A 25,649-nucleotide genomic window follows, 5' to 3' on the forward strand; every position below is an offset into this window, starting at 1 on the left:
ATCATTTGTTTCGGTGGCTTTATGTGAAAGTAGCTTTTCAAAATTAAAATTGATAAAATAGTGCTTAAGATCCAGAATGAGCTAAGCGCGACTAAGCAATCTTTCCATTTTATCAATTGAAAAATAGAGGAATGTAAATTTTTGATAATGTCACAGAACATTTTGCCAAAATAAAGACCCGTAAGTACGTTTAGTATTTGTTGTTTTATTATATGGGGAATGCTCAATAGAAAACCATCCTGGGTGCCAAACCACGCTACGCCGCCACTGCATAATGCTATGTTATTGTGTTCTCATTACTCCAGGGACACTAATAAGTGAGAAATTAAAGTGATATGCATGTTGGGAAAAATATGTAGGTCCTGTTCAGGCGCAATCTCCATAAAATAGATTTTTTAAGAAATCGATTGCTCTGAAACTTTTAAGTGTGTGGTACGATTATAGTTGTGTTACCAAAATCGGACTGTTCATCCTTTTCAAAAAATTGATGACGTACGCTGTAACTACCGAATTGAACATTATTTTTATATCCATTAAAATTAATATTATGTCCTTCCTAGTTTACACTTCTTCCACTGTAATATCTCAGTTATTTCAAAAGGTCTGTTGAAATTTATAACAGTTAACTAACATGAAGAAATCTATAAAACGATATAGCTCTGGTGTTACATTACTTTTAGTTTTGATTTAACATTATTAAAGAATTTTGTATTATTTTCCCTTTCATATGATCTACTTCTGACTCAACGCAGACTAATTTATGTCCTCTCCAAATGCCTAATTTAATAGATCATTACTAATTAATCTAATTTGCAATTCAGGGCTAGGAAATGTCCAAGTGATCACTCAACCCGCCGCCGCATCCCAAATCGCAGTAGGGCAACACATCCAACAGGACCCCAACGACCCTAATAAATGGCAAGTCATCCCAAACGTCACGACAACTCAGCAAGCTGCAGCCCCACTCACACCGGGAGTAGTAGTGACCGCCACACCGCCAGAAGTTAACAACGCCACACCGATCGGCGACAATACTCAAGACGGTTTACAGAAGCAAAGAGTTCGAAGGGTGGCGTGTACCTGTCCCAACTGTCAAGAAGGAGAAAGGCACGCTGACAGAAAAAAGCAACATATATGTCACATTCCGGGGTGTAATAAAGTGTACGGAAAAACGTCACATTTACGTGCGCATCTGAGGTGGCATACTGGTGAGAGACCATTTGTGTGTAGTTGGTTGTTCTGTGGTAAAAGGTTCACGAGGTCTGATGAATTACAAAGGCACCGAAGGACACACACTGGTGAAAAAAGGTTCCAATGTAATGAGTGTAGTAAGAAGTTTATGAGGTCTGATCATCTGTCGAAGCATTTGAAAACTCATCAAAAGCAACGAATAACGGTAAGAAAGGGATAGTTACATCTAGTACAAATTAAGATAGTAACTTATGGAGTGGGGTTGGGACACTCTGAGGCGAATAAGTTGGAATGGCCAATTGCGTGTCGAATGCTACGTCACGTGAGTTATAGAATTATAGTAATACTTAATTGGTCTTTCCAACAACTTCATGTGTGTGACGTATGGTATTTGTTGTACTTTGGGTGGTTAATGGTGTAAAGATTTCAATACAACATTCTTTCACCAAATTGGTTGTTAAATTCTGATAGCTATGGAATCTTGTATTTGATCATTCTGTGCACTAAAGATACTCAACACACCTGCAACACCGAACAAAAGATCGACGCGTTTCACCAACAAGGTTAGCATTCATCCACCCATCGCCTCTTTGAAATAGCTAAAATCTTCGAAAAAATATTGCTGCTTATTTGTCATTCACTTGGTCGTCGCTGTGTAATGATTGTTTCGGTAACTACTATATCTATTTTGAAAGTTTCCAACTAACTAAATAATTTATTCCTCAACTAACCAATTTTTCAGTCAACAAAATGTAATAAATTTTGTCTGTCACGTTAGATAAATTCTTGACGTCATTGTACTTCCTTTGATGTCAGTTCACTGAGAATCTTAAAAATAATTGATTCAACTGGAATACAAATGAAGGAAATGTGTTCAGCTACCAAAAATTTAAATAGTATGTATGTTTCTACTATGGCACAAAGTACTATAAATAATACAGAATATTATTAACATTATTTAACAACTTTGTATGTTCTTTTTTAATTTCTGCTGCAAGGGTAATGAGAACTTGTATCACAATGGACTTATCATCTACCTTTGACAGATATTTATATGAGTATAAGATTTCCACTTTAACGGCCAATTTTTTCAAAACATACAAAAATGTTAAAAGTGCCTTTTGTCTTCTTTGATAACTTAGCCTGTAATCAGTAAAGCAGTTTGAAATACATAATTTGCAAGAAAACCTTGAATATTTTCCAAGAATAAGGTTAAAATTTCTTATGATTATATTTAACTGTTATTATTATTATTTTTTTATTTATTCATTTATTTTTACTTTTAATTACCCATCATGACATCTCATTTCACTTTTTATACTCAAGAATTCAAATTTATGAATGCTCAAAAGTCAACTAATGGATCGTTTCTCCAACAAGAGAAAGAAATTTACAAAACAATAAACTGAAAAACGCAAAGTGGGAAAAATAATATTGAGTAACATATCGGGTGACTATTAATGATTGAAAAAAAAATTGTGTTGGCAATTCTGAATTTGGCAGCAATGCTAGTATGTCAGTTTACAGTTGTCAATTTTGACTTAAGTGCGCCAGTTGAGAAGATGGGAGCTTCTGACTTGGTGTAATAAATATCAATTGAAAAATCAGGAATGCCAAACATTAATATTAATTAATACTCACTCAATTTCAAGTTAATTTAGCGACGTCACAAAACGACGTTGCTATGGTGATATCGCAAACCGTTAATACAATCCATTAGATTTTTGCGTTATCATCATAACAACGGAAACTATTATCGGCAACACTACACTGACTTGATTTTGGGGAGTTTAGAGAAAAATTTTGTCTTTTTCATTCTTATATTTGAAGTCCATTGCTTTAATTATTTCATAAAAGTACTCAGATGAGGGAAGACATGACACTTCATAATTGTTCCTACAGTGAACTCAAAAACCTAGTTTAAAATGTTAATTAATAAAGACTACGTAGTGAACATTATTTTTAGTACCGAAAAAACTGTCTTTAAACTTTCTTTTAGTTTTGGCTTGCTCGACTGTGAAAATCAGATGGCAGCAATTAATAAGTGCCATTTTAAATTAAACTCTTAAAATATTTTTCTTTTTTCGTTACATTTTTTTCTTTCAAAAATGTAGAAATATTTAAGTGAGCGTTATCAAAACTGCCAAAAAACAGGCGTGCCAATGAAGTATTGAACAACACTGTATGCTATATAAGTTTTTTTTTTCTTAATCAACAGGTGGTGAGTTTTTAAAAGAAAAACACCGGTTAGTGACTTAATAATTGAAGCAAATATTTGGGTTGGCAGTTCTAAATTATTGGAAGCAGTGTTGGCATGCCATTTCACAATTGTCAATTTCGAGATAGTGCGCCTGAAAAACCAATGAGAAGATGACACTTACTGAATTGGTACCTAAAATTTTAATTTGACACCAGGTATGCCATCATAAAATTTTAAATATGTATGTTGTCGGCCTGACAAAAGAAATCACAAACATTAATAGTCACTAATTACTCGTTACACATTATAATACGTATACAAATCTCTTCAAAATTTTGATGCTACTTTTTGTCTGCGACTTTATACCCATTTTAACACAAAGTATCTTAATTTTTTTAACTAAGCGTTTTTCTTTATACGCACCATTAACACCACACTAGAAATGCAAAAGTGACAGCATGTTAGTTATACCGGGTGTCTGGAAAATGGCGGATTAACTCTTCAGTACGTTATGTACGGGAGTCCCAAAAAAATAATAAAAAAATTCTTTATAATGTAGATTACGCAAAACACGTGATTTTATAAAAGTAAAATTGGCAACACTGTACGCACCTAATGCGTGAATACCTCCGGCCACGGTCCGGCTTACTTTCTGATTTCTAAGTAACGATGGTGACTGAAATCCACCTTTTATTTTTTTTCGGACAATAACCAATAATCATTAATCGTTGGGCATTATTATTAATAAAACAAGCTGTTATTTTTCATTAATAAATAAACCAAAAATCATTTAGTAAGACATTTATAAATTATTATAAAAACAAAACCAACAAAAGAAAATCCATTAAAGCATAACCAACTAAACACTACAGAAGATGTTCAAAATTCCTCCTTGTGCATATAAGTAAGCTCGTAATGTTTCCAAATTTTGATCATTTTTTGTAACAATTAATCATCAGTACTTGCTAGGATAAAACAGATTTTGGCAAATCACATACCCTCTAAGAAAAGAGAGGGCGGTTGGGAGGGGCTAGTACCTGCTAAGATAAAACAGATTTTGGCAAATGACATACCTTCCAAGAACAGAGAGGGTGGGTGGGCGGGGCTAGTGCCTGCTAAAATAAGAATGATTTTGGCAAATGAGATACCCTCTAAGAAAAGAGAGGGCGGGTGAGTGGGGCTAGTACCTGTGAAGACTAATTTTGGCAAATGACCTATGCTCTAAAATTTAATTATTATAAGAAAAGATACCAGAGGCTCCAAAACACTTTCAAATTCTTTCCAAACAGGAATACCTACAACCTCAAGATTGTCTTAAATTTTTCAAAAAAAAAAACGGGCTCCCAAAATTAACTCAAAAACAGGTAGGTCAGAATTTTCCAAAAGTAGGACACAAAGTCCCCCAAAATTGTTTTAAATAATTTACAAAAAAAATCTCCATGGGCTCTCAAAATAATACACCAGGGGTATCCAAGAGTTCCCCAAATTAAAAAATAAAACACTAAAAGCTCAAAGATTTTTTCCAGTTCATCCAGCAACAAAACACCAGATTCCTTTGAATTTATTCGAAAGTAAAACACCAGCAAGGGATCTAAAATAAACTGCGAACATTTTAAACGTAGGGTTTTGAAACCTGTGACAATGTTGGAGACGTCAAACATTTTTAACTGCTTACTCGATTTTTGCTAATTTGTACCTTCGCTTTATATCAGGCAAACATTTTATCAAATTATTACAAATAGAACACAACCACATCTTTGTATATTCTAACTGAAATGGTCATGGGCGAGAGAAATATTAACTAAAAGTTTTATTACTACTTAGTTATTGTGATAATGAATGTGTTATTTAGTTGTTAAAGGTAGCAAAAGAACCAAAATGTGAGAAAGATTTTTTTCACTATTTTTCCCAGACTTACCAGTTGATTGTTAAGAGCGTAGCGAAGAGTTAATCTGCCATTTTCCAGACATCCGGTATAAGCAGCTCTCTCCCTCTTTCTTTCTGTAACGTATATTAGAAAATTTGCTAAACACGTACAACAATATGCCATGCAATTGTTTACTTTCTGATTTGCAGTACGCTGTGATTCTAAAAGTTTCAGTTGGTGTCATTGATTTAAAAACATTACAACTTCAAGCACATTTCTTCGTCAGAAGGATCAGACCTGATAAAACTGTGATGCCCGTGTGGTGTTTTGTCATGCTATGTATGCCATGTCACTGTATCACTCCTCTAATTAACAAACAAGTTTAACGTAATGCCATTCTCATGTGTAAATGATATCAATCCTGGTCGTTATGCAAAGTCAGAAAGTAAACGATCGTAATTTCCAAGTGACCCTACTGTTCTATACATACAATGACCTTACATAAATTTCGACAACTTGCTTTTTCGGCCGAAAACTGAAGAACGAAATTTTAAGAAAAGTGGGACAATGAGTAGTGACATCTTGATCCTTTTCTAATTTAGGTCCGACGAGCTATTAGTGGCGCCAAATATAGCCAACCAAATACTGACGCATTTTCACCCTCAAAAATTTCGACAGCCAAATTATCCACGGAACAAGAATTTTCAGGTTTAGGAGTATTTAACACCTTAACAACCCAACATTTCATAAAAAGCACTTTAAGAAGATCTGTGCTTAAAAAATGCAGCGCTTAAATATAAATATTTTCTAAACCAGTCATTTGCGCACAAATTCAATGTCATTTCCGTGATCAGGAGGTGCTTTTACGGAGTTTCTACAACACCTAATCTAAAAAAGCCCGTGGGACCTAATCTAAAAAATGCTGAAGAATCGCCTGGTTTTGTTAAAATTTTGAAATTTTTGCCCCTGCATTAAATGACGTTCCTTTGTCAATTAGTTTTGTCTGCAATTTTGAAGCGTATTCAATAATAGCAAGCAGTCGTCAAAAATGTAAGGATACAAAATACCGTTCTGTATATTTAGTTTCAAACTCATTTAGAAAAAGTTTAATATAAAACTAAATAATTATTTGCATTTCTTACTATTATTAAAGTTCAGTTCCTGACCGTAAACTAGAGAAGTATTGTAATAGACTCCCTTTGGCAGTTTAATTTAATTTTTTCTTGACGTTTTATAATCTCCGAAGTATGAAAAAGTTGGTCTCCGTTTCCGTCTGTCTGTCGCCTGTTGGTCTGTTAGCGATTTTATTAGACAGATAATCTTCAAAACTACTCGACTGATTGTTGTGAAGTATTAGGTGTGTTTTAGAAATATACAGTCGGGGCCAGAAAATCTTGGACGTCATTTTCGTGCCATTTTGAAAATTTTGATGTAATCTATGTCTAGTGTCACTTTGAGATTCGAAGTTTAAACGATTTTTCACGTAGAATCCAGTGTCAGCATGCCTGTAGTCTCAATAATGACAAAACTAAAAAAGTAAAGGTACTTAAAGGTGTTTCACATTTTGTGACAGTGGAATGACATTGACGTCCAAGATTTTCTGACCGCCACTGTAGATGGTAAAACACTAATCAAAATTCGTGTCATCTTCCCCTCCAACAATTTGACGTCATCTCAAAATTTTGCAAAGTAAATCTTACTTCAACTTTACATAATAACAAATTTTTATACCTTAAAAAAATTAAATTATAATACATAACATTTTGCAAGTCAGCTATGAAACTACAGATTCGGAAAGTCAAATTTTATTATTTATCTGTATTTTTTAGTATTCACTGTCTGTAATAGGATGTCTTCTTTGTGTATTTTAATAATTGACAGTTACAAATTGAGACGGGTGTACATATTTTGAGCATTGAGATTAAGGGGACCATGCTTCAACAGACATTAAAAAAAATGTCGCTGCTGTCACCATTGTAAAGTAATTCGTTGATGTTACAGTTTATTGTTAAAATAGTTACGTAAGCTAAGGAAGTATAGCAATCGAGTTCATCGGGCGACTTGCCAGTTTCACGTTTTTGTCGACGTTTCATGACCCCTAGAGTACGAAAAAAGTGGCGTCTGTGTCGATTTTTATTGGACACGTAATCTTCGAAACTACTGGACCGATTGTTGTTCAATTTTGTATGTATTTTAGGAATATCATGTAGATGGTTAAACGCTTACCAAAATTTAGCTAATTATCCGCATTAACAACTTGACATCTCAAAGATTTCTATTTTAAAATGATTTAAATGTTATTCAATAATATACACCTACACTTGTGGTGTACGAATCCGCTTTGAGTTTTTTCCCTAAACGTCCAAATTTTCGCAAAAACATTGCAAAGTATAATAACATTTTACTACCAGTACGGGATATAACGTTTCATGGAGCTGTTAGTCATTTGGAAGAACGCCGATCTGCGGTAGCACGTGTTATGCCAAACTTGACCGTTTCTTTTTTTTTTCAAATGTTATCGAAGTTGATGACGTTATCACAATTTTTTTGTTCAAATTAAGAACATATCACCCAATTTTCTCGAAAATGTGAGAATACGCACGTTTTTATTTAATAATGATGGAATAAGAATTATAATATTCAAAACATTTTGTTCGATGGTGGTTTAATTAATAATTTTAGCCCTCTGTTTTGAGGAGACAAACTCATTTAAATCAAACTCATTTCTACTCATTTCGATGTTTAATATAAACACGCAAACTTAAGGGTCCCCAGTCGTCGGCCGCAAAATCGGTTTCAGTGAGAAGAATTATTTTTTGTAACTATGCAACCCAAAGTACGGATGCACGGCAGGTAGCGACCCAAGAGAGGAGAGATTATGGTCACTGTAGGGAATCCGTCATAAAATGCAAATCGGTAAACAACACCAGATAAGCTTATTTATTTTGGAATGAAGGGTACAGGGAAATAACCATCGAAATCCATTTCTATCTATTTTGAGAGAAATTGAGTTGAAAGTTTAAAATGCGGAAAATAGATTGAGAAACCCACAAGGTTCAGTCTAACACAACTTTTTATTTTCTTTATAATGTTTTAAAAAGATATAAAATAAACTGTTTATGTTCAAATATAACAGCAAGAAAAATTGGTGGAAAGTTGTTTCGACAGAACTTCCCTCGCCCCTAAAATACAATGAAACATATCCAGTATTTTCGAGTTAAATTTTTACTTTAGGTACACAATTTTGTGATGAAATCATCAACATTTTGCAACGACACGTAAATCAATGTGGATTAGACTAAAAATAACAGTATTCCAAAAATTTATGGGAAAATGGAGTGAGTCGAGACTGATTTAATCAATAGAATAAATTGACTCATTCATTAATTTTTTGAGCCATCTAGGTATATAAGCAAATCTAAAAAAATATGAATGCAATGATAAATTACAATTACAAACTCATCATATTTTGCACATTTTTAGTAGAATTTATTCAGCAAAATTTTGAGATGATGTTATCAATTTTTTAGTAGCATAATCCTGAGATAATTATTGAGATTTTTCGACTTTTCGGTTTTTCGATTTTTCAACTTTTGATGTTTCAATTTTTCAGTGTTTTAATTTTTGACATTTTCAATTTTTCCATTCTTCAAATTTTCGATTTCTCCATTTTCTTATTTTTCGATTTCTCAATTGTCCGATGTTTCACTGATACGATTTCGCAATTTTTCAACTTTTCGATATTTTAATTTTTCAATTTTTAAAATTCTAGATTTTTCGATTTCTCCAGTTTTTAGTTCTTCTATGCATATTTCAGTTTTTCAATTTTCGGAATTCATTATATTTCTGATTTTCCATTTTTTTTTTTTAATTTTTCGATTTTCCAGTTTTTCGATGTTTCGAGTTTTCAATTATACGATTGTTCAATTTCTCGATTTCTAAATTTTAGATTTTCCGATTTTATTTTTTTTTTTATTTTTTCATGTTTGGACTATTTGTTATTGCTAAAAATAAAAGTAAAAAATAACTACCAAAATTGTGACTAAAAATATGTACCTAAAAATTAATAGAAAATAGAACACATTGCTGCTAAAACATAAAAATTAACTGTACTTTCCCAAAAAAATCCATTGCTTGATTACTGTTCCACTAGTATTGCTAATTTAGGACGTTAGTATCAAACGCAGTGAAAGTATTAATTCTTAGTTAAACAAAAAAAATAGTTGAGTGTCAAAGTCGAGTGAAACATGTGAGACGTGTGTAAACAAAAGCATCTAAATAATAACTATTTCCCGCAGAATTTCTGGAGGCTTATAGAGTCGACATTGGCCTGAGCGCGCTCCGGTCTCTGGATCATACAAGTTCTCGGGCGACGATGTATCTAATAACGAGGCAGTTGAAATACCTGATATGTCACAGCGCAAAAAGTATTTCTCAAAAAACTTTCAAACCTTGATGTCTTTTTAATCGAACAAAACACAATTTGCGAGCGCAATAATCCAGAATGGTGCACAGAAAAATCCTTTAGACTAATCGAACGTTATTTTGGTAAAATTTGCAAAATGAGAGAACAAGTAACACGGCTAATCCTACTGTACTGTGAAAAACATTGTACATCCCTGCAAATCTAGTTCAGCATGTACTCTCCCAAAATCTTTGCATAGAAAATGAAGCAAGAGCAACTGAAGCATTTTGCAGTAACACCAAACTGACAGTAAGACAATGCGGTTTGTACATTTTTAGCGGCATCGCCAGACGGCTTCATAAACAAAAACGCTATCTTAGAAATATATAAAATGTCCAATTTAAATAATGCTTAATTCAATGGGATGATAAATTTTGGGGAAATAATATGATAGAGCGAAATAGATAGAGAGAAAAATTTTATTTTATGCCTTACTTCTGGAGAGAGTAGATTCTCGTTATTAAACAAATCAACCCATTAGACAAATTGTAAAGAAAAGATTGTACAATTAAAATTTTTTATTTGCATTCGCGTCATGTGTAGTTCATATAAATATTTTCCCTTTCTACTATAAACACGCACAGGAATAAATAGTAATATTGGAATAGGTTTACTGGAGATATCACGTAAAAAACGTGCCTATAATACTCTACCTCATAGGTGGTGCGGAAAAGAGTATCAAAAAATTAAATTTAAATAAATATGATTGTTCAGGTAAATAAGTGGTTAGTGAAGTGATGAGAATCTAAATCTTGCCAGTTTTGTGTATTGATTTATATATAGAATGACAGATTAGTAAAAACTACTGGAATAATTTTTTGTAAGAAAATGTTTTAGTAGAATGTATAAAATTATAAAAATTTGCATACTTTTAATTCAAATTATGTTAGCAATGAAAGAAGTCGACTTGTAAAAGAGTTTCAACAATGTTCGTAAGCTAAAAGTATTTATGAGTTTTATGACCAGTAAGCGGAAATTTATCTTACGGATGCAATTCCCCAGTTGAAGCAAGGTGTGTTTTACGGCGAGTAGCGGGGACGCTTTGATCTGGTCCACAAGGTCGTAGCCAGTGCGTCGCTAGGAGTGTTTACAGCTTGTTAAAAAACTACTTCTATATTACTATATTACTTAAAAAAATAATACTTGATGCCCCTTTTAATTTTTCAAACACAGGACCACAGATTTGTGATCTTGAAATGTTATATTATGTTGATATAGTCCAAAATAAAAATATATTTGTAATCAAAGTATCGCCGCGACAGCACTAGATCTAGCGTATGAAACACAATTCCGCCCGTTGTTTATGACGGTTTATGAAAGTACCTGGACGGATTACCTGAAAGGGTCGGTCGGCAAAGCTCCCTGCTGTGTCAAACTCAACCATTTATGGAAACGAATCCTTTGTAAATAGAGTTGCCTAGTTTCAATTTGATTTCATTAGTCAGTATTTTTTTAAAACGCAAATATTTTGATAAATATAAATTTTAAACAAAAATGACCGGGTCTTCCCCATAGAGCTCAATGTTGTCTTTGCACTGATATAAAAGCTGAAGCGAAAAATGCTTTCTCCTCGTCTAAAAATGCAAATTCCTTCGAAGAATGAACGATTAATTAAACACTAAACAATCACTTATTTTAAAAAATATTGTGTGTTCCCCAGAGATTTAGACATAATCTATCAATTGAAATGTCGATCTTTTTTTCAATGTTGAAATTACGGCCATAAAATAAAAATCTATTTAGCTCATTTTTCGGTCTGCTACTGGGGACCCTTAAGCTTGTTATTAGTGCTGAGAGGACATTTTTCCCGTAAAAGCATTAATTTCATAAAGAAAATTCAATAGAGTCTAGACGTTTAAACAACCTAGAAATACGGAAAGATAAAACAAAAATGTTTAACTCACGCTCCCCTTTTTTGATGAATACTGAAAATGATCCAATTAGGAGTTGGTCTTTTAGTTAACTGGCTCGACATTGTTGGTGGAACGTGACGACCTTTGCTTAAGTCAGCTTATTGTCCCGGGTGTTTTCGGGGTGTTGTGATTGGTAGTTTTTACAAAATATTCTTTTTTTTATTTTAGTTATTCTAAATTTAATTTTGTTTTAACGTGTCTTACAGCGAATAAACGGGGACGACATTGATGAAGTCACTGAAGATAAAGATGAATGGGACGGAGAAGGAGACGATCAAGCAAAACCCATGTGGATAACAGACAATAAAAACAATATTAAATATGAAATCACTCAAGTTAATTATGCACAGGTAGTTAAAACAATTAACTTAAATTATACTAATGCAGTTTCACCTTGTTATGGTCAGTCATGTCACAGTAATCTTTACACCATTATTTTACCTAAAGATTGCTTTCTCCAGCAGTCAAATACTTATTTCGTTGTTTTTTTGCAGGAGGCTGCCACATCCACCCAGTCCGCCTCATCAGACAGCTCCAGTGAAGAAAAAATGATGATTACTATTAGTACCTCAGAAGCCGACGAGCTGATTATAGCCGATCCTCTCGATAGCTGAGCTTCCATTTATTTAATTGGACCTGAACGTCCCTTGTAAAGAATTGTTGAGTTATGTTTGAAAGTTGTACATAAAATCACTATATAAGTTTCTACTCTGAATATAGTCTATTTTTGCAACTATTTTTACTTATTACTTAAGAATAGGTCAATTGAACAGCTTGGAACAACATTCAGAAAACCATTTTTATTAAATATATAAAATTACAAAAAATACTAACAGCGCCTAAGGCACGTTAATTCCTTATACAGTGGACTTCAACCATGTGCTTTTTATAACCCTCCCTATAATTAAAAGCTTCCGGACATAAATGACAACAATACATATTCGTTAAATCTGAATGCACCAGTCGAACATGATACTTTAACGATGATTGATTAGAATAAACTTTACCACAATGAGGACAGTTACCACACTGTGAACTGTGATGAGGTTGTACTTCGACAGCTCTTGAAATGTGAATGTTGCCCTCTCGTTGAATAATATCATCAGGTAATGGTTCCACACTGTCATAGGAATCTTCCTCGATTTTTATTGTCTGGTGAAGAAACTCAGATGGACGGTCAAAAGTTGATGGGCTGGATGACCCGGACGATGTCGATTTTATTATTCGTTTATCATAATCTCCTTCTGGGGGCTTTCGACCCACGAAAATGGATTTGGCAACATCAGGCACTCCTTGAAGTATGTTTAATTGATCTTGGGCAAACGGAAGCGATGACGGCGATTTTCCTAAAACACGATGTGAGATTACTAATAATAATATAATAATAATACTTTATTTCCATAGACTACATACAGTGTGGAAAATCGTCAGAACATGAAAGACAATTAGATAAATATATACAGACATATGCTACACAAAATCTTTTACACAGTATAAACATCTAGTAACAAGATAGTCTCTCAATCTGCGCCTAAAGGCGTCAATAAATAAAAGATTTTTTATTTCGTTAGGTAATTTATTATACAAGTCAAGTCCTAAAGAACAAAGTGAATTTTTTGTAACGTTCAATTTTTTTGTAGGAACGTGGAATAAGTTCTTTTGTCTAGTGTTTTTGTCGTGGACTTCACTATTTTTAACAAATTTTGTTTTATTTTTATGTACGTACATACAACATTCAAAAACATACAAGGACGGTACAGTCATTAAATTATATTTTTTGAAAAGTTCGCGGCATGAGTGCCTTTGAGAAACATTTAAAATTGTACGCAAAATTCTTTTTTGTATAACAGAGACATCTTGTGCAGATGGAGACATACCCCAAAAACAGATGCCATATCTTAAACGGGACTCTACTTGTCCATAGTAAATCATTAACAAGTGATTCAAATCCAACAAAGACCTAACATTTCTAATCAAACAGCATACTTTTGAAAGCTGAACGATAAGTCGATTGCAATGTAATGTCCAATTCAGTTTATCATCTAAAGTTAGTCCTAAGAATTTTACAGTATTTGTTTTATCTAAAATCGTATTATTAAGCATTATTCTTACGTCATTTATGTCAGCTTTTACATTATGTTGATGGAATCTGAGATATTTGGTTTTTGTTTCATTTAAATACAGGCTATTGGAGTTAAAATAGTTGGACATATTTTTAGTGGTATTGTCACATTTAAGTTGCAGTTCGTGAGAGAGTCTGTCAGAAATGATTATTGTGGCATCGTCAGCATAAAGTGTAGTATTTACACTACTTTCAAGATTGTGGTTTAAATCATTGATATAGCATATAAATAATGTTGGCCCTAATATGGACCCTTGAGGGACTCCAAGACTTACTTCCATAATATTTGAAAATGCATTTTTTGTTGAATTAGTATTTGTGTCAAAATATTTGTACGCTACATATTGTGTTCGTTTTAGTAGATACGATTGTATCCATTCTAACGGAACGCCGCGAATGCCGTAATTTTCCAGTTTATTTAAAAGACGCTTATGACAGATAGTATCAAACGCCTTAGTTAAATCACAGAATATTCCAATTGGGTACTCCTTTTTCTCTAAACAGGATAAAATGTGGTCATAAAAATGATTTAGGGCGTGAAATGTCGATGTATTAGGCCTGAAACCGAACTGATTTTTTGTTAAAATATTGTTACGTTCAAGGTGTGTTTGCAATCGCGATAGAAAGCAGTATTCGTATATTTTTTACTCACTGAACTACGCCACAATTTTATTTCATACTCAGAGCTTGAAGATGTTCACGCGTATTTTGTCCAAAAAAAGTATAAGGTGAGTTTAATTTAAAACAAAAAATATGACACGGTGATTTTTCTTGCCCAAAAAATCAATTCTAATTATAATTATGTAAAAAATTCGCTTTTTTCTATTATAAAGTTATATGGCTACTAGATCTTAAGTTGTAGCGAAAAAACACACTACATTTGCATATTAATAAAATTTTATAGCCTCATTGTGCCACTCATATTTAAAAAAATTATATTTAATTGAGACGACGTCATCAACTTTCTGAAAGAGATAACTTTCATATTTTCTCGACGTGTCATGACCTCTAGACTATAAAAAAAGTAGTCCCCGGTTTCCGTCTGTCTGTCTGGTGTCTGTATCCATTTTCATTAGATAAATAATCTTCGAAACTACTGGACCGATTGTTGCCAAATTTTGTAGTTATATTAGGAATATCTTATAGATGGTTAAATGCTAAGTAAAATTTGGCTAATCATCCCCACCACCAATGGGGTGACGTCATCTCCAAAATTTATAATAAAAAGTTTTTTCAAATTTTATAAAATAAAATACTCCTGCACTTGTAATGTTCGAATCCGTGTCGAATTTTCACCCCAGACTTCAAGAACTTTTGGAAAAAATTCAAAACTGAATAACAATATTTTCTTGAAACTTCAAAACCGAATGCTCTGAAATCTTGTAAATATTTTAGGGATATCGTAATCATGGTAAATCGTTCAGCAAAATTTATTCGTTTATTCCCTCCCAAAAAATTGATGACGTCATCTCAAAATTTTGTCGAGTAAATCCTATCCAAAGTGTGCAAAATATGAGAAGTCTATACTTGTGATTCATCACTGCCTTAAAAGTTTTTAAATTTCTTATACAGGGTGACTCAGAAAAATTAATGAAAGAGTGAATTTATTTTATTGATTAAATCAGGAACGGTTCGCTCCGTTTTCCCGAAAATGTGGGAATACAATACTGTTATCATTAGTATTACACTGCACCTACCCAAAGTTATAAAAAAAAAATACACAAGAAATTTAAAACAGAAATAGGCTATTTAATTACAAGCCAAAGAGCATGTATGGTTAAACTTAAATTTACTTAGCAATATTTTGACCTGACGTCACCTGGTTTTTGGTGAGGGTTAATAACCGAATTTATAGTTTTATAATACTCCTAGTAAAAATATACATATACCAATTTAAAATGTAATTTATAACATTTCAAGAAAAATAAAGTGAAAAGGTGACATAAAAAAGGACGTGTGTGAAAGTGTAGAAATTTATTACACTTTGTGACCCTTATAATTAAAATTTCCGAAATATTTTCTCTTCACAAATTTTCACTAACACGTGAAACTAGAACATTTATTTAGAACAACACAATTAATGGACAGTAGCTTTTACTTGTTCCATTTTACTACACAGATTTGCAGTGCAATTAAAAAAAAAACACATTTAGGATTGTTCTTACTTTTTAACGAAAATTAAAAGAAGAAATTATGGAATTAGCATACAAAGCCAAATTACAGTGGCCACATTTTTCGAGTTTTTTATTTATGGTTACCTGCAACAGGTTGTGACATTAAAGATCGTTCCAATATACTTTCAGGTTTTTCCAGGGCAGCTTCCAATATTGAACTCTGTTGATCCGTTTTTTCATTTACCACAACCTCGACATTTTCATTGACATCTGCACAATATTCTTCATCACTTTCTTTGGAACTTCCTTTCAAATCAGATTCATGACTTAAATTTGAAGATTCTTTAACCACACTTGTTTCTTTTGGCGAGACTGGATTCAAAATATCACTATTTATCACTTTAGATTTTGACTTATTCGAAACTTTGATTCTTTTTATTGGTTGTTCTGGAAAATCATTTTTCTGGGCTTTCGTTTTCTTTGGAGACTTTTTTGAAAACCCTTCGTTCGAATTATTCAACCCAGAGACTTGTAACAACCGGGCAGTTTGCAAAAACGAAGCTAGTTGTTCTTCAGACACCAATACTTCTCCATGATACATAAAATTTATAATGGCAATTAGGTCTGTGTATAAAACGTCTTTTAAGATTATTATCGGATGGGAACACGGATTTTCCTACAAATATGACACATGTTACATTTCTTGTCGTACAACATTCATGCCACCAAGCACCTTAAAGACTGTACGAAAGTAAGGGCTGCACGCAGACAAAATGAACTTGTGTGCCTTCACATTTATTCCTTCGGACGTTAACGTAACATCTGTGAGGTCTTCTGTGTTTTGCAGACTTTCAAAAGCATTCAAAATATTGCTGTGAAAATTATTCCATTTCAAACAAAATTGTTTTGAAGTCATTATCTTCTGACGCTGTGGGGTATCTCATTTATCTGGACGTTGAATTGCAATATTTAACTTAAAATTATAAACAAATTATTAAACAAAATCGAAAAGAAAATAACCACGTATTAAAATAAAAACGAAAACATTCCTGCCTCAACTGTCAAAATTGTCATTTGTCAAATGGTTAGAAAGTAAAGCGGTTTTAATGCGAAACAACAAGAACAAACCATATTTCTGGGTAGTGACGATGATGATGTTAAATGACGTATATAATTCATTTTACTGAATCATAATAGGTTATCAAGAACCATAGCAAATTTGTTACATACATACGCAAAAAGACATTCGTTTTTAATAGGAATCACTGATGTGTGATGCCTCTTTTGATTTTAAGTGTTTAAATTACTCCAACGCAATTAGTGAAATGTCACTTTATCAAAATGTAGCAAAATATTATACCTATCAGAATTTACATCCTCGCATGTCCTGGATGTATCACGTGCAATTTTGGTCGACCTGGTTGTACCACATAAATAGTTTCCTAAGGGCACTCGTGACATGTTTTGATTGACATGTGTGATTGACATATTTGTGTTATTAGGTTATGTTAATTGTCAAGTAACAGGAAACCGATTATTTTTATAAGTAATATTATCACAACGTCGTTATCTTTATGTAGTTTAAGAACTGCTGTTATCTGTTTATTTCACATTTGCTTGATATGTTATCAAATACCGATATTTTTATAACGTAAGACTGGAAATTGTGATTACTTATGTCCAATATTGAGCTTAAGCAAAAAATGATTGAGAGAAATCCCGGTTGTGAATTAGGTATATTAATACTATTAGATTGAGGCAAAGTTTTTATGATATTTCTTTCAGATTTGGGCTGGTTAAATAATGTAAATATAAACCTGAATGCAGTGAATGCAGCAGTAACAGACCTTCTTAACTCAAGAGAACTAAAAAATGAACATAGAGCAGCGTGGTTATTAAGAGCAATTACTTGCATTGACTTAACCACTTTAGCAGGGGATGATACCGCCAGTAACGTGTCGAGACTCTGCCTCAAGGTATTTTATAATTCCTCCAAAACTACTGTATAATTGTTTGGTCATAGGCTGCAAAACCTTTACCTGAAGATTTACTAAATGAACTTGGGTTTGAATATGGTTCAGATTGTCCAATAAGAACAGCAGCAGTATGTGTTTACCCATCAAGAGTTGAAGATGCAGTGAAGATGTTAACAAAATTAAATCTTTTAGATAAAATTAACGTTGCTTCAGGTAATTACACAAGTGTGAGAAGTGCCATACCATTCTTATGTTTTTAATACAATTTCAGTGGCTACAGGCTTCCCCAGTGGACAAATGCCTTTAAAAACTCGCCTTGAAGAAATTAGATATGCTGTTGAGAAAGGCGCCACAGAGATTGATATAGTTATTGACCGAAGTTTGGTTCTCACAGGCCAGTGGGAACTGCTATACCAAGAAATTCAACAAATGAAGGAAGCTTGTGGACCTAAGGCTCACATGAAGGCGATTTTAGCCACTGGAGAATTAGGGACTTTGAATAATGTATGTCAAATTATAATCAAAAGAAAAATCATAATTCATTTTTATCAGGTCTATAAAGCGTCCCTTGTTGCAATGATGGCAGGTTCAGATTTTATAAAAACTTCAACTGGAAAAGAAAGTATTAATGCTACTCTAACTTTTGGTATTGTAATGAGCAGAGCCATAAGGGAGTATTATGACAAGTTTAATTACAAGGTAACTTAAATAAAACCATCTTTACATAAAATGACATGTAAATGTTGACTGTTGCTTTTAAGGTGGGTTTAAAACCTGCTGGTGGCATTAGAACTGGAAACGACGCTATTTCTTGGTTGATTATGATAAAAGAAATTTTGGGAAATGAATGGTTGAACAACGAATTGTTCCGTTTCGGAGCATCGGGACTTTTGGGAGACATTGAATATAATTTATTCAAGTATGTCACTAAGTATTACCCAGTTTCATATGAATTTACTGTTGGGTGATATGGGGTAATTATTTTTTCTTTTTTATTTTCTAAACTGTGTTATAAAAATATTGTAAACAATAAAAAAAAGGTCTGTGATACGATTAATATCATTTATAATTATAAATATGTCAAGAGGACCAATATTACGCCTTTGTTTGTAGGTATGTGTATAGTTGGTTGCATATCACATATTAAGTTTATTTAATGATGCATTATTATTATCATAATAATTTCATTAAATTTTAACATTTAAAACGAACTTCACATTACTTTGTTTTAATGTATTGAAACAGCTATTTCATAAGTGCCCTTTGTGTGCTGTTTAGGTAAATTTAGAATTTGAGGTAGACCAAAACAGGAAACATAGTATTGTAATATTAATTCAGGAATGACAACTGAGACTGAAATAAATTAAGACAAATATTATTAAAACGTATATTTCACATAATAAAAAATAGACAACAAGAGAGCAAAAACTAACATCTCTCAAGAACTACAACTAAACGACTAAAACCAATATAAAACATTGATTTGTATAATACAGTAGCGTTTGAGCATTTTGCCGAGTTTAAAACGAATTAGCTAAAACTTATTAAAATTTGCCGAAGTTTCCGTCAGCGCGGTAACCATCATGGGGATGTGCATCGTAGTTGACCATTTGAAGTTTTCCGTGTTTATCGAAGAAACCGAAATGACCCTTCACAATCCCCTCCTTATCTCTTTCTTCATATCTGAACTGCCTGTTGTGACTGTAAATAACAACAAAATACGTGAGTACGTAATTACCTGTTTCGTGCAAGGTTACTGAATTACACTTCCTGATGTCTTTCCTACAGACATTTTGCGCAATCAAAACATTAAGAGAATTACTATAACACAATATGTCATGACAGAATAACTGGGGTGACCCCATTCATGTCACTTACACGCTTGAGAAGTTAATAAAGCAGTCATGTGCGAAGTATAAGACACGTAATTCAGCTGGTCAGTAATGAAATTTAGCGCGTCATTTTATTCATTAAATTATTTTTATTAATATTGTGTTTTCTGCGTGTGACGACGCACGTGGTAAAATATAAAAAATGTTGTTAGTAGGAGTAATATTGAGATTAGATCAAAAGTTATTGTAATAAATATCTTGTGGAATGTAGATTTCAAGGTTTAGTCTTGAGAACAATAATCTTTCAAGCAGGTACGAAACCAATTTGCTTATTACGTCGTGAGCATAAACTGGAAATGATAATGGCCGTAAAATGAGTCCATAGCAATTTTATTAAGAGCGTGATGAACTAGAAAACCAAGACCAAAGGTAAACGGATGATATTCAATTTAAAGCTGGTGAGAAATAATTAAAATGTGAGTCAGGTTTATTAAAGTCAATTAATTTGCATTTATAATCTGCTGTATAGGTGGTCCCTCTATCATTTGTCGCAAAATATACGGTACAGATTAAATTAAACAACTTTGTGTGTTTCACAATAATTAGGGGAGAAAATATTAATATAGGTATATTAGTATCAGCAACTCCATAAAAACGAAAATGTAGAACTACAAGTTTCTGTCTACCAATTAGTTTCAACGAGTCATGATTTTAACACGATAAATAGAACAGAAGAAAAGTAAAATTATTCATGCTTTAGTGTTTTGTGCACGCGAAATATATTAAAATGCATGAAGTCGTTATTCGTTTTAATAAAGTTTTGGTTTAAATCCGTTCCACTCCAAACAAGATGGAATTCGTAAAATGTTGCAGTGTAAAAAAGACTCCACCACAGTTCACCATGAAAAACCCAAAGTTTTGATAGATGCGCGCGCATTCGATAAAGATTATGTGATTGGTGGGTGTATGAATTTAAAAAATGATGTCATGCACAATCAATCAGATCTGCACAGTAATAGCGTTATTTCTTCAAATATATAAATGTATAATATAGTTAAAAGAGAAATTGCATGTTTAGCATGATTGTTAGTTAGTGTAAAATGTAAATTACATGAACTTTAGTGACATTAAGCAAAAGAACACCAAGCGAAAGTTTACCCTTTGCCAGTATCAAAACCCCACTTGTAGCTGTGGGGTCCATCGTGCCCTGTCATATGAAACTCGTGACGTTCACCATGAGGAGCAGAAGAAGAAGAAGAATGAGTAAGTGGTGAAGAAGCCCCGAAAGAAGCAGTTAAATCAGCGCTGGGTCCCTTGCTGAACCCTCCATGTGGAGCAACACTTTCAGTCTCAAATGATTTAGCAAAATCTGTATCAACCTTAGGTTGAGCAAAGTACTGTGGTACCTGGAGTTCCTTCTGGTTTTCTTTTTTAGCAAGACTGTCGTAAGCCTTGCTCAAAGCTTTCTGTTTAACGATGAACTGTTTTTCGTCGATGGGGCGCAGCACGATCTCTTGTTTGGGTTTGCTGGAATAGGGTTTGCTTTTAATGTGGATTTCTTTGTTGAATTTTTTGGGATAGAAGTTGGTTGGGATGTTCTGCTGGGTCAAGGAGGCGGGAACTTCGTAGAAGAATTTAGGGTCGTTGTTTGGGTTCCATGCTTTTTCTGCGGGCGCCACTAAGTCTTGAGAGGGAACGGGTACTTGGTAGTAGTTGGGTTCTGCGTTGTATTGCGGAGTTTTCAAAGCAGTGTTTAAATCAGGGACGTAGAAAGGAACTTGCGACGCTTCGGTTTTTGGTAATTGAAGGTTTGTTGGTAAGGCGAAAGCTTCATATTTTGGCTGTTCTGAGTAACTTTGGGGGTTGTAGCTGTCTTCGATTTCTTCGGTTTGGTATGGACTTTTCGTGGATGGTAAAGCTGTCGCTATTGAAATAATAGCGACGCAGGATACCTGGAAAGTGAAAATATTTTTAATATTTACACAGTAACGCCTTTTTACGTTATCGCAACTATTTCCGCGTCTATCGCTAAGTACTCACTGCCGATTTCCTTCCTAATAAAACTTTCTTTTTTTATTAGCACTTACTAAGTGAGTTGTGTAATTAAACAAACCGTTGATATTCAAAAAGCGATGTTCTTTTATGAAGATAACGTGAAGGCCTATTTAATTTTAGGACATAAACTTTGCAATCTCTTATATAACAACACGTTGCAAATAACAAGACAAACGATCATAAAAGAAAAGGGCAACACGACCTGGTTATAATGAATTGTCTTCAACCAACGCCCACACAACACCCATCTAATAAATTACTAGGTCAAAAGTCGCGACGTTTGCGAAATCGCTTTTAAAATAAAAAAACATTATCTGTTACAAAATTCGGTACGATTAGTAAGGGACACATTCGTGGATTTGCTTTCATTTTCGATCAGATCGAGACAACCTTTCACTTTTTTTAAATAAACAGTACATTTCTCTAGCAGTGAACTTGAGGTAGATTATTACTTTCTCCCCATTTCGTTAAAACGCCGTTACGGTAAGCTGATCTAATACATAAAATTCAATGCGTGAATTAAAAATGCCGGGAAGAGAGATTAGGAACTAGAAAAGTGTAAGTAATTCTTTCGCGTTACTATTTAAATCACTGAACTGAAAACAATTAAAACCGGTTCTTATGATCAACAGATGTTTTGTGGCCAGTGTATGTCATGTTTTTTAAAACTGGCCCAAAGTGTTTTACTTTTTCTTTATAAGCGCAGGGTGTGCTTATTTAAATTAAGCTACGCCCGTTACAAATTTCACTTTCGGAGAAAAATGAACTCTACACATGAAACGAACTCGAGTTGACTAAATTATTGCAGACAGAAACCGCATCTGATCACGACAAACATTATTTATTTATGTAAATCGAGTACAGTGGTAGACTAAAAATAATGTGTTTGTTTGTGACGCAGGCATCAAGAGACATATATATGTAAAGGTTTTTGCAGTATTTAAAAAAAAAAACGCTGTCTATCGCAGTTATATGAAATAGATCATTATTATTAATATTGCGATATAGTTTAAGTTAATGTCACCTACGAACATAAAACAAAGTACCTATAGGATCTTTAAGTGAGTTCTTTTACTCAAATGTAATTTTTACTATCTACAAAAAATTACTCTTCCTACTAAATTTATATTCAGTTGGTTGACATAAACATAAACGGTTTCAAAATACAAACAAAATTAAATATTAGTGAAAGCATAAGAGTTAATTGATTCCATTTGCACCTATTTTGCTTAGGCGATTATGATCCATATGCTATAAAATTTCTATAGATGTTTGTGCGTACTATGAACATACCGCTTTAGGCGTAGGAAAATATTATAACGTTGTTTTTAATGACCACGTGTTAATAATCTCAGATTTAGAGTTCCTTCCACATCTTCAACTCGTGTTAGGAATAATAGATGAAAAATAAAAACATTCATCTTAACCATCGCCATAAGTCACCGTAATTATGTTAATACCTCCTTCATTAAACTATGGTGCTTTGCAATTAAAATTATTTATTGACCTTGCGGTTACCTTTTGTTGTGTCGTTACCGAAAGAGGTCTTGAGGTAGATCGCGAAATTCTTCCACTTAATTTTTATCGCAAAAAGTTGTAGATATTTACCTGTGGAATTTTTTCCCCAGTTAATATGATATCGCGTGGAAAACTAGAGAGGCCTTGAAATTAGATCTTTGGTTAACCATCAGTGAACAAAAAGCAACAAATAAAATGCGTCGTTTTTTTGTGATACAATTTGAGATAATTTATTTGGTTATTAATGGGAGAAAGTGGGTGATAAAATAACTCTGTCTGAAAAAACGAAAGTGTTTGACATTGGCCATCATTTAACTGGTTTTATTAAGTTGGCTCGTTTCCTGGTATTAAATTAAGATCAGGGGTGCGATTTTGTTTCTCGATCGAAAAAAACTCGATAGCGATAAAATCTCGTTTGCTGATTGGTTGAGAGGCTGAGTTGGTGCGACATTTGTGTCACATTTCTCGATTCTGTCACGAAATCAAGTCTTCATGGAGTGATATTTTCTCGGTAACTCTGAATGAAGTGATAAATTTTGGAGACATAACCTCGAAATTTATGTCAAAATAGAAGTTCAAAATCGTAATTCTGAGTTATATGTTCTTAAAATTAAGGTAATTGTAAACTTTTGAGCATTTAATAAGCTTATATGCAAAGAATAAATGCCAACTTTTCATTTAAAAGCCACGCAATGACATTTATCGCAAGTGAAAATTTATCACTTCGTTCAAGAAACAAAATCCCACCCCTCAGACGTGATTAACTGATTACTTAACATTTGCTTTTTTCGAATTTTAGAAAAAACTACTTAATGAGTTGCTAATTATGAAACGCAGTTGCTTTAAACAAGCACAGACGTTGTAAATACACTACTTCGACAACTTAATAGAGAAACTAAAGTAAAAAATAAAATAAGTAAATTCCTATTTTTTGTCGCATATTAACAATTCATTTCTAGTTACCTAACTTGGTTTTTGTCTTTTCTGTAATAATAGTCACGATTTTTGAAAAACTTCTTAGTCATTTAAAGCATGATTGAACAATTTCACTCACATATCTATTGTGCTCTGATACCGTCAACACAAAAAACGACACATTTTATTTCCTGTTGATTGTTACAATTATTACATCAAACGTTAATTCCGCTTTGTGTTAAAAAATTTACATCCTTTTCCAAAATTCCCGTTTTTAAAACAAGTTACGTAAAGGTGACTTTTGTTTAAAAAAAGTCATGCAATGATCGTACGAAACAGTGTAAATATACGTAATGACGATAAACGCTTGTATTGAAAATTAAAATAATTACACCCCTTGTGTACAGAAAACCAGTATTTTTTTAAATAACATGGTAATCATCCAACTTACCACTTTATTTAGAAAAGCCATTGCTAATGTAAACACCAAACACTATTTCACTTTGAAACTACTACAATAAATATAAACATAATCCTCCTTTCTAAGCTCTTATATAGTTTACCATTTCTCCCGCGCAGATTTTCGTACGCCGTCTGAAAAATGTTCGGGCAATTTCGTTTTCTTTTGTGTCGGCATTGTGACAATTTTTACCTTTTGCATTTTTACCTGGTACATTTTTACGATTAACTGAGGAACATTTTTCAGTTCGACGATGTTAACACATACATGAAAGTGAAAAAGTTTTATTTACATTCTATTGCCACATACTCATCTTAAATAAATTGCCATAATCAATGCGATACAAAGAGGTGGAGACAATCTCATGCTATAGTTAAATGGAACCTCAATAAAATAAATTATTTGATGTCACATAGAAAACTTTCACATAATATTACATGTGTTGAATTTTTGCAAGAATTAATTTTAATAGCATAATAGTGTAATATTAAAATTTTCAAAATGAGTTAGTAGATAAAGTCAGACAAAATGTTAATTCCGACGCAAAAATATCTGATTATAATGCAATATTAATATTTGAATATTCGTGTTTTGCATATTAAAATAACGACTTTAATGATTTCTTTGTTCAGTGTTTCTATTTTTTCAGCTCTGCACGATCAATTTTTTGTATCGTAATTACAAATTCGTTGTTTGTTTATTTTTTTTTAATCACCTTGTAAATTACTCTCAATTTGGATTCATTTATTCATAGTAGAAAGTCGGTGTATGTACGGAAATGTGAATTTTAATGTTAGGAACCAAGAAAACTTGATATCAACAGATAAATCAATACCTCCTCATAAACCATCATTGAAGGTGAAATTCTGTTGGAATTATCGTCATTGAAAGAAAGTTAAAAAATAGACCATCAGAGAAAAACTGTAAACGGTATCAACAAACTCGTACAGGTATGAAATGCGATTACCTTTAATGGGAAAACAAAATTCGTGTACCAACGGGTCCGACAGCAGTTGCGTAA

General features: G+C 32.9%; 4 protein-coding genes across 5 annotated transcripts in view; 2 read left to right on the forward strand and 2 right to left on the reverse strand.

Annotated features, from left to right (window-relative positions):
• LOC135122690 (specificity protein transcription factor 3-like) overlaps positions 1–12,370 on the forward strand; it is a 29,968-nt gene extending 17,598 nt beyond the window's left edge. The window contains exons 4-6 of one of the 2 annotated variants that reach the window (XM_064047045.1): positions 822–1,396; positions 11,843–11,986; positions 12,131–12,370. In XM_064047045.1, the coding sequence (XP_063903115.1) occupies positions 822–1,396; positions 11,843–11,986; positions 12,131–12,250 (839 nt within the window). In that variant the 3' untranslated portion in view covers positions 12,251–12,370. The remainder of the gene's footprint in view (positions 1–821; positions 1,397–11,842; positions 11,987–12,130) is intronic. The other variant, XM_064047046.1, reaches the window with a different exon arrangement.
• A 51-nt stretch (positions 12,371–12,421) lies between these two features.
• Positions 12,422–17,376, reverse strand: LOC135122692 (zinc finger and BTB domain-containing protein 14-like). The gene is made up of 4 exons (XM_064047049.1): positions 17,233–17,376; positions 16,606–16,845; positions 16,017–16,548; positions 12,422–12,982 (listed from the first exon to the last, which is right to left on the reverse strand). Exons 2-4 carry the CDS (start codon positions 16,786–16,788, stop codon positions 12,486–12,488), a joined length of 1,212 nt encoding a protein of 403 aa, XP_063903119.1. The 5' UTR covers positions 16,789–16,845; positions 17,233–17,376; the 3' UTR covers positions 12,422–12,485.
• Positions 17,377–17,433: 57 nt separating this feature from the next.
• On the forward strand, positions 17,434–18,896 carry LOC135122693 (deoxyribose-phosphate aldolase). Its single transcript, XM_064047050.1, has 6 exons — positions 17,434–17,606; positions 17,658–17,848; positions 17,896–18,061; positions 18,120–18,352; positions 18,401–18,547; positions 18,610–18,896. The coding sequence occupies exons 1-6, from the start codon at positions 17,549–17,551 to the stop codon at positions 18,814–18,816; spliced, it is 1,002 nt and encodes a 333-aa protein (XP_063903120.1). The 5' UTR covers positions 17,434–17,548; the 3' UTR covers positions 18,817–18,896.
• A 325-nt stretch (positions 18,897–19,221) lies between these two features.
• LOC135122694 (uncharacterized) lies at positions 19,222–24,725 on the reverse strand. The gene is made up of 3 exons (XM_064047051.1): positions 24,620–24,725; positions 20,839–21,632; positions 19,222–19,549 (listed from the first exon to the last, which is right to left on the reverse strand). Exons 1-3 carry the CDS (start codon positions 24,638–24,640, stop codon positions 19,393–19,395), a joined length of 972 nt encoding a protein of 323 aa, XP_063903121.1. The 5' UTR covers positions 24,641–24,725; the 3' UTR covers positions 19,222–19,392.
• Between the last annotated feature and the right edge of the window lie 924 nt (positions 24,726–25,649).

The sequence above is a fragment of the Zophobas morio genome, unplaced genomic scaffold (genome assembly GCF_036711695.1).
Source record: "Zophobas morio isolate AGI-343-1 ecotype UQ-CSIRO unplaced genomic scaffold, CSIRO_AGI_Zmor_V1 ptg000005l, whole genome shotgun sequence".
NCBI lineage: Eukaryota > Metazoa > Arthropoda > Insecta > Coleoptera > Tenebrionidae > Zophobas > Zophobas morio.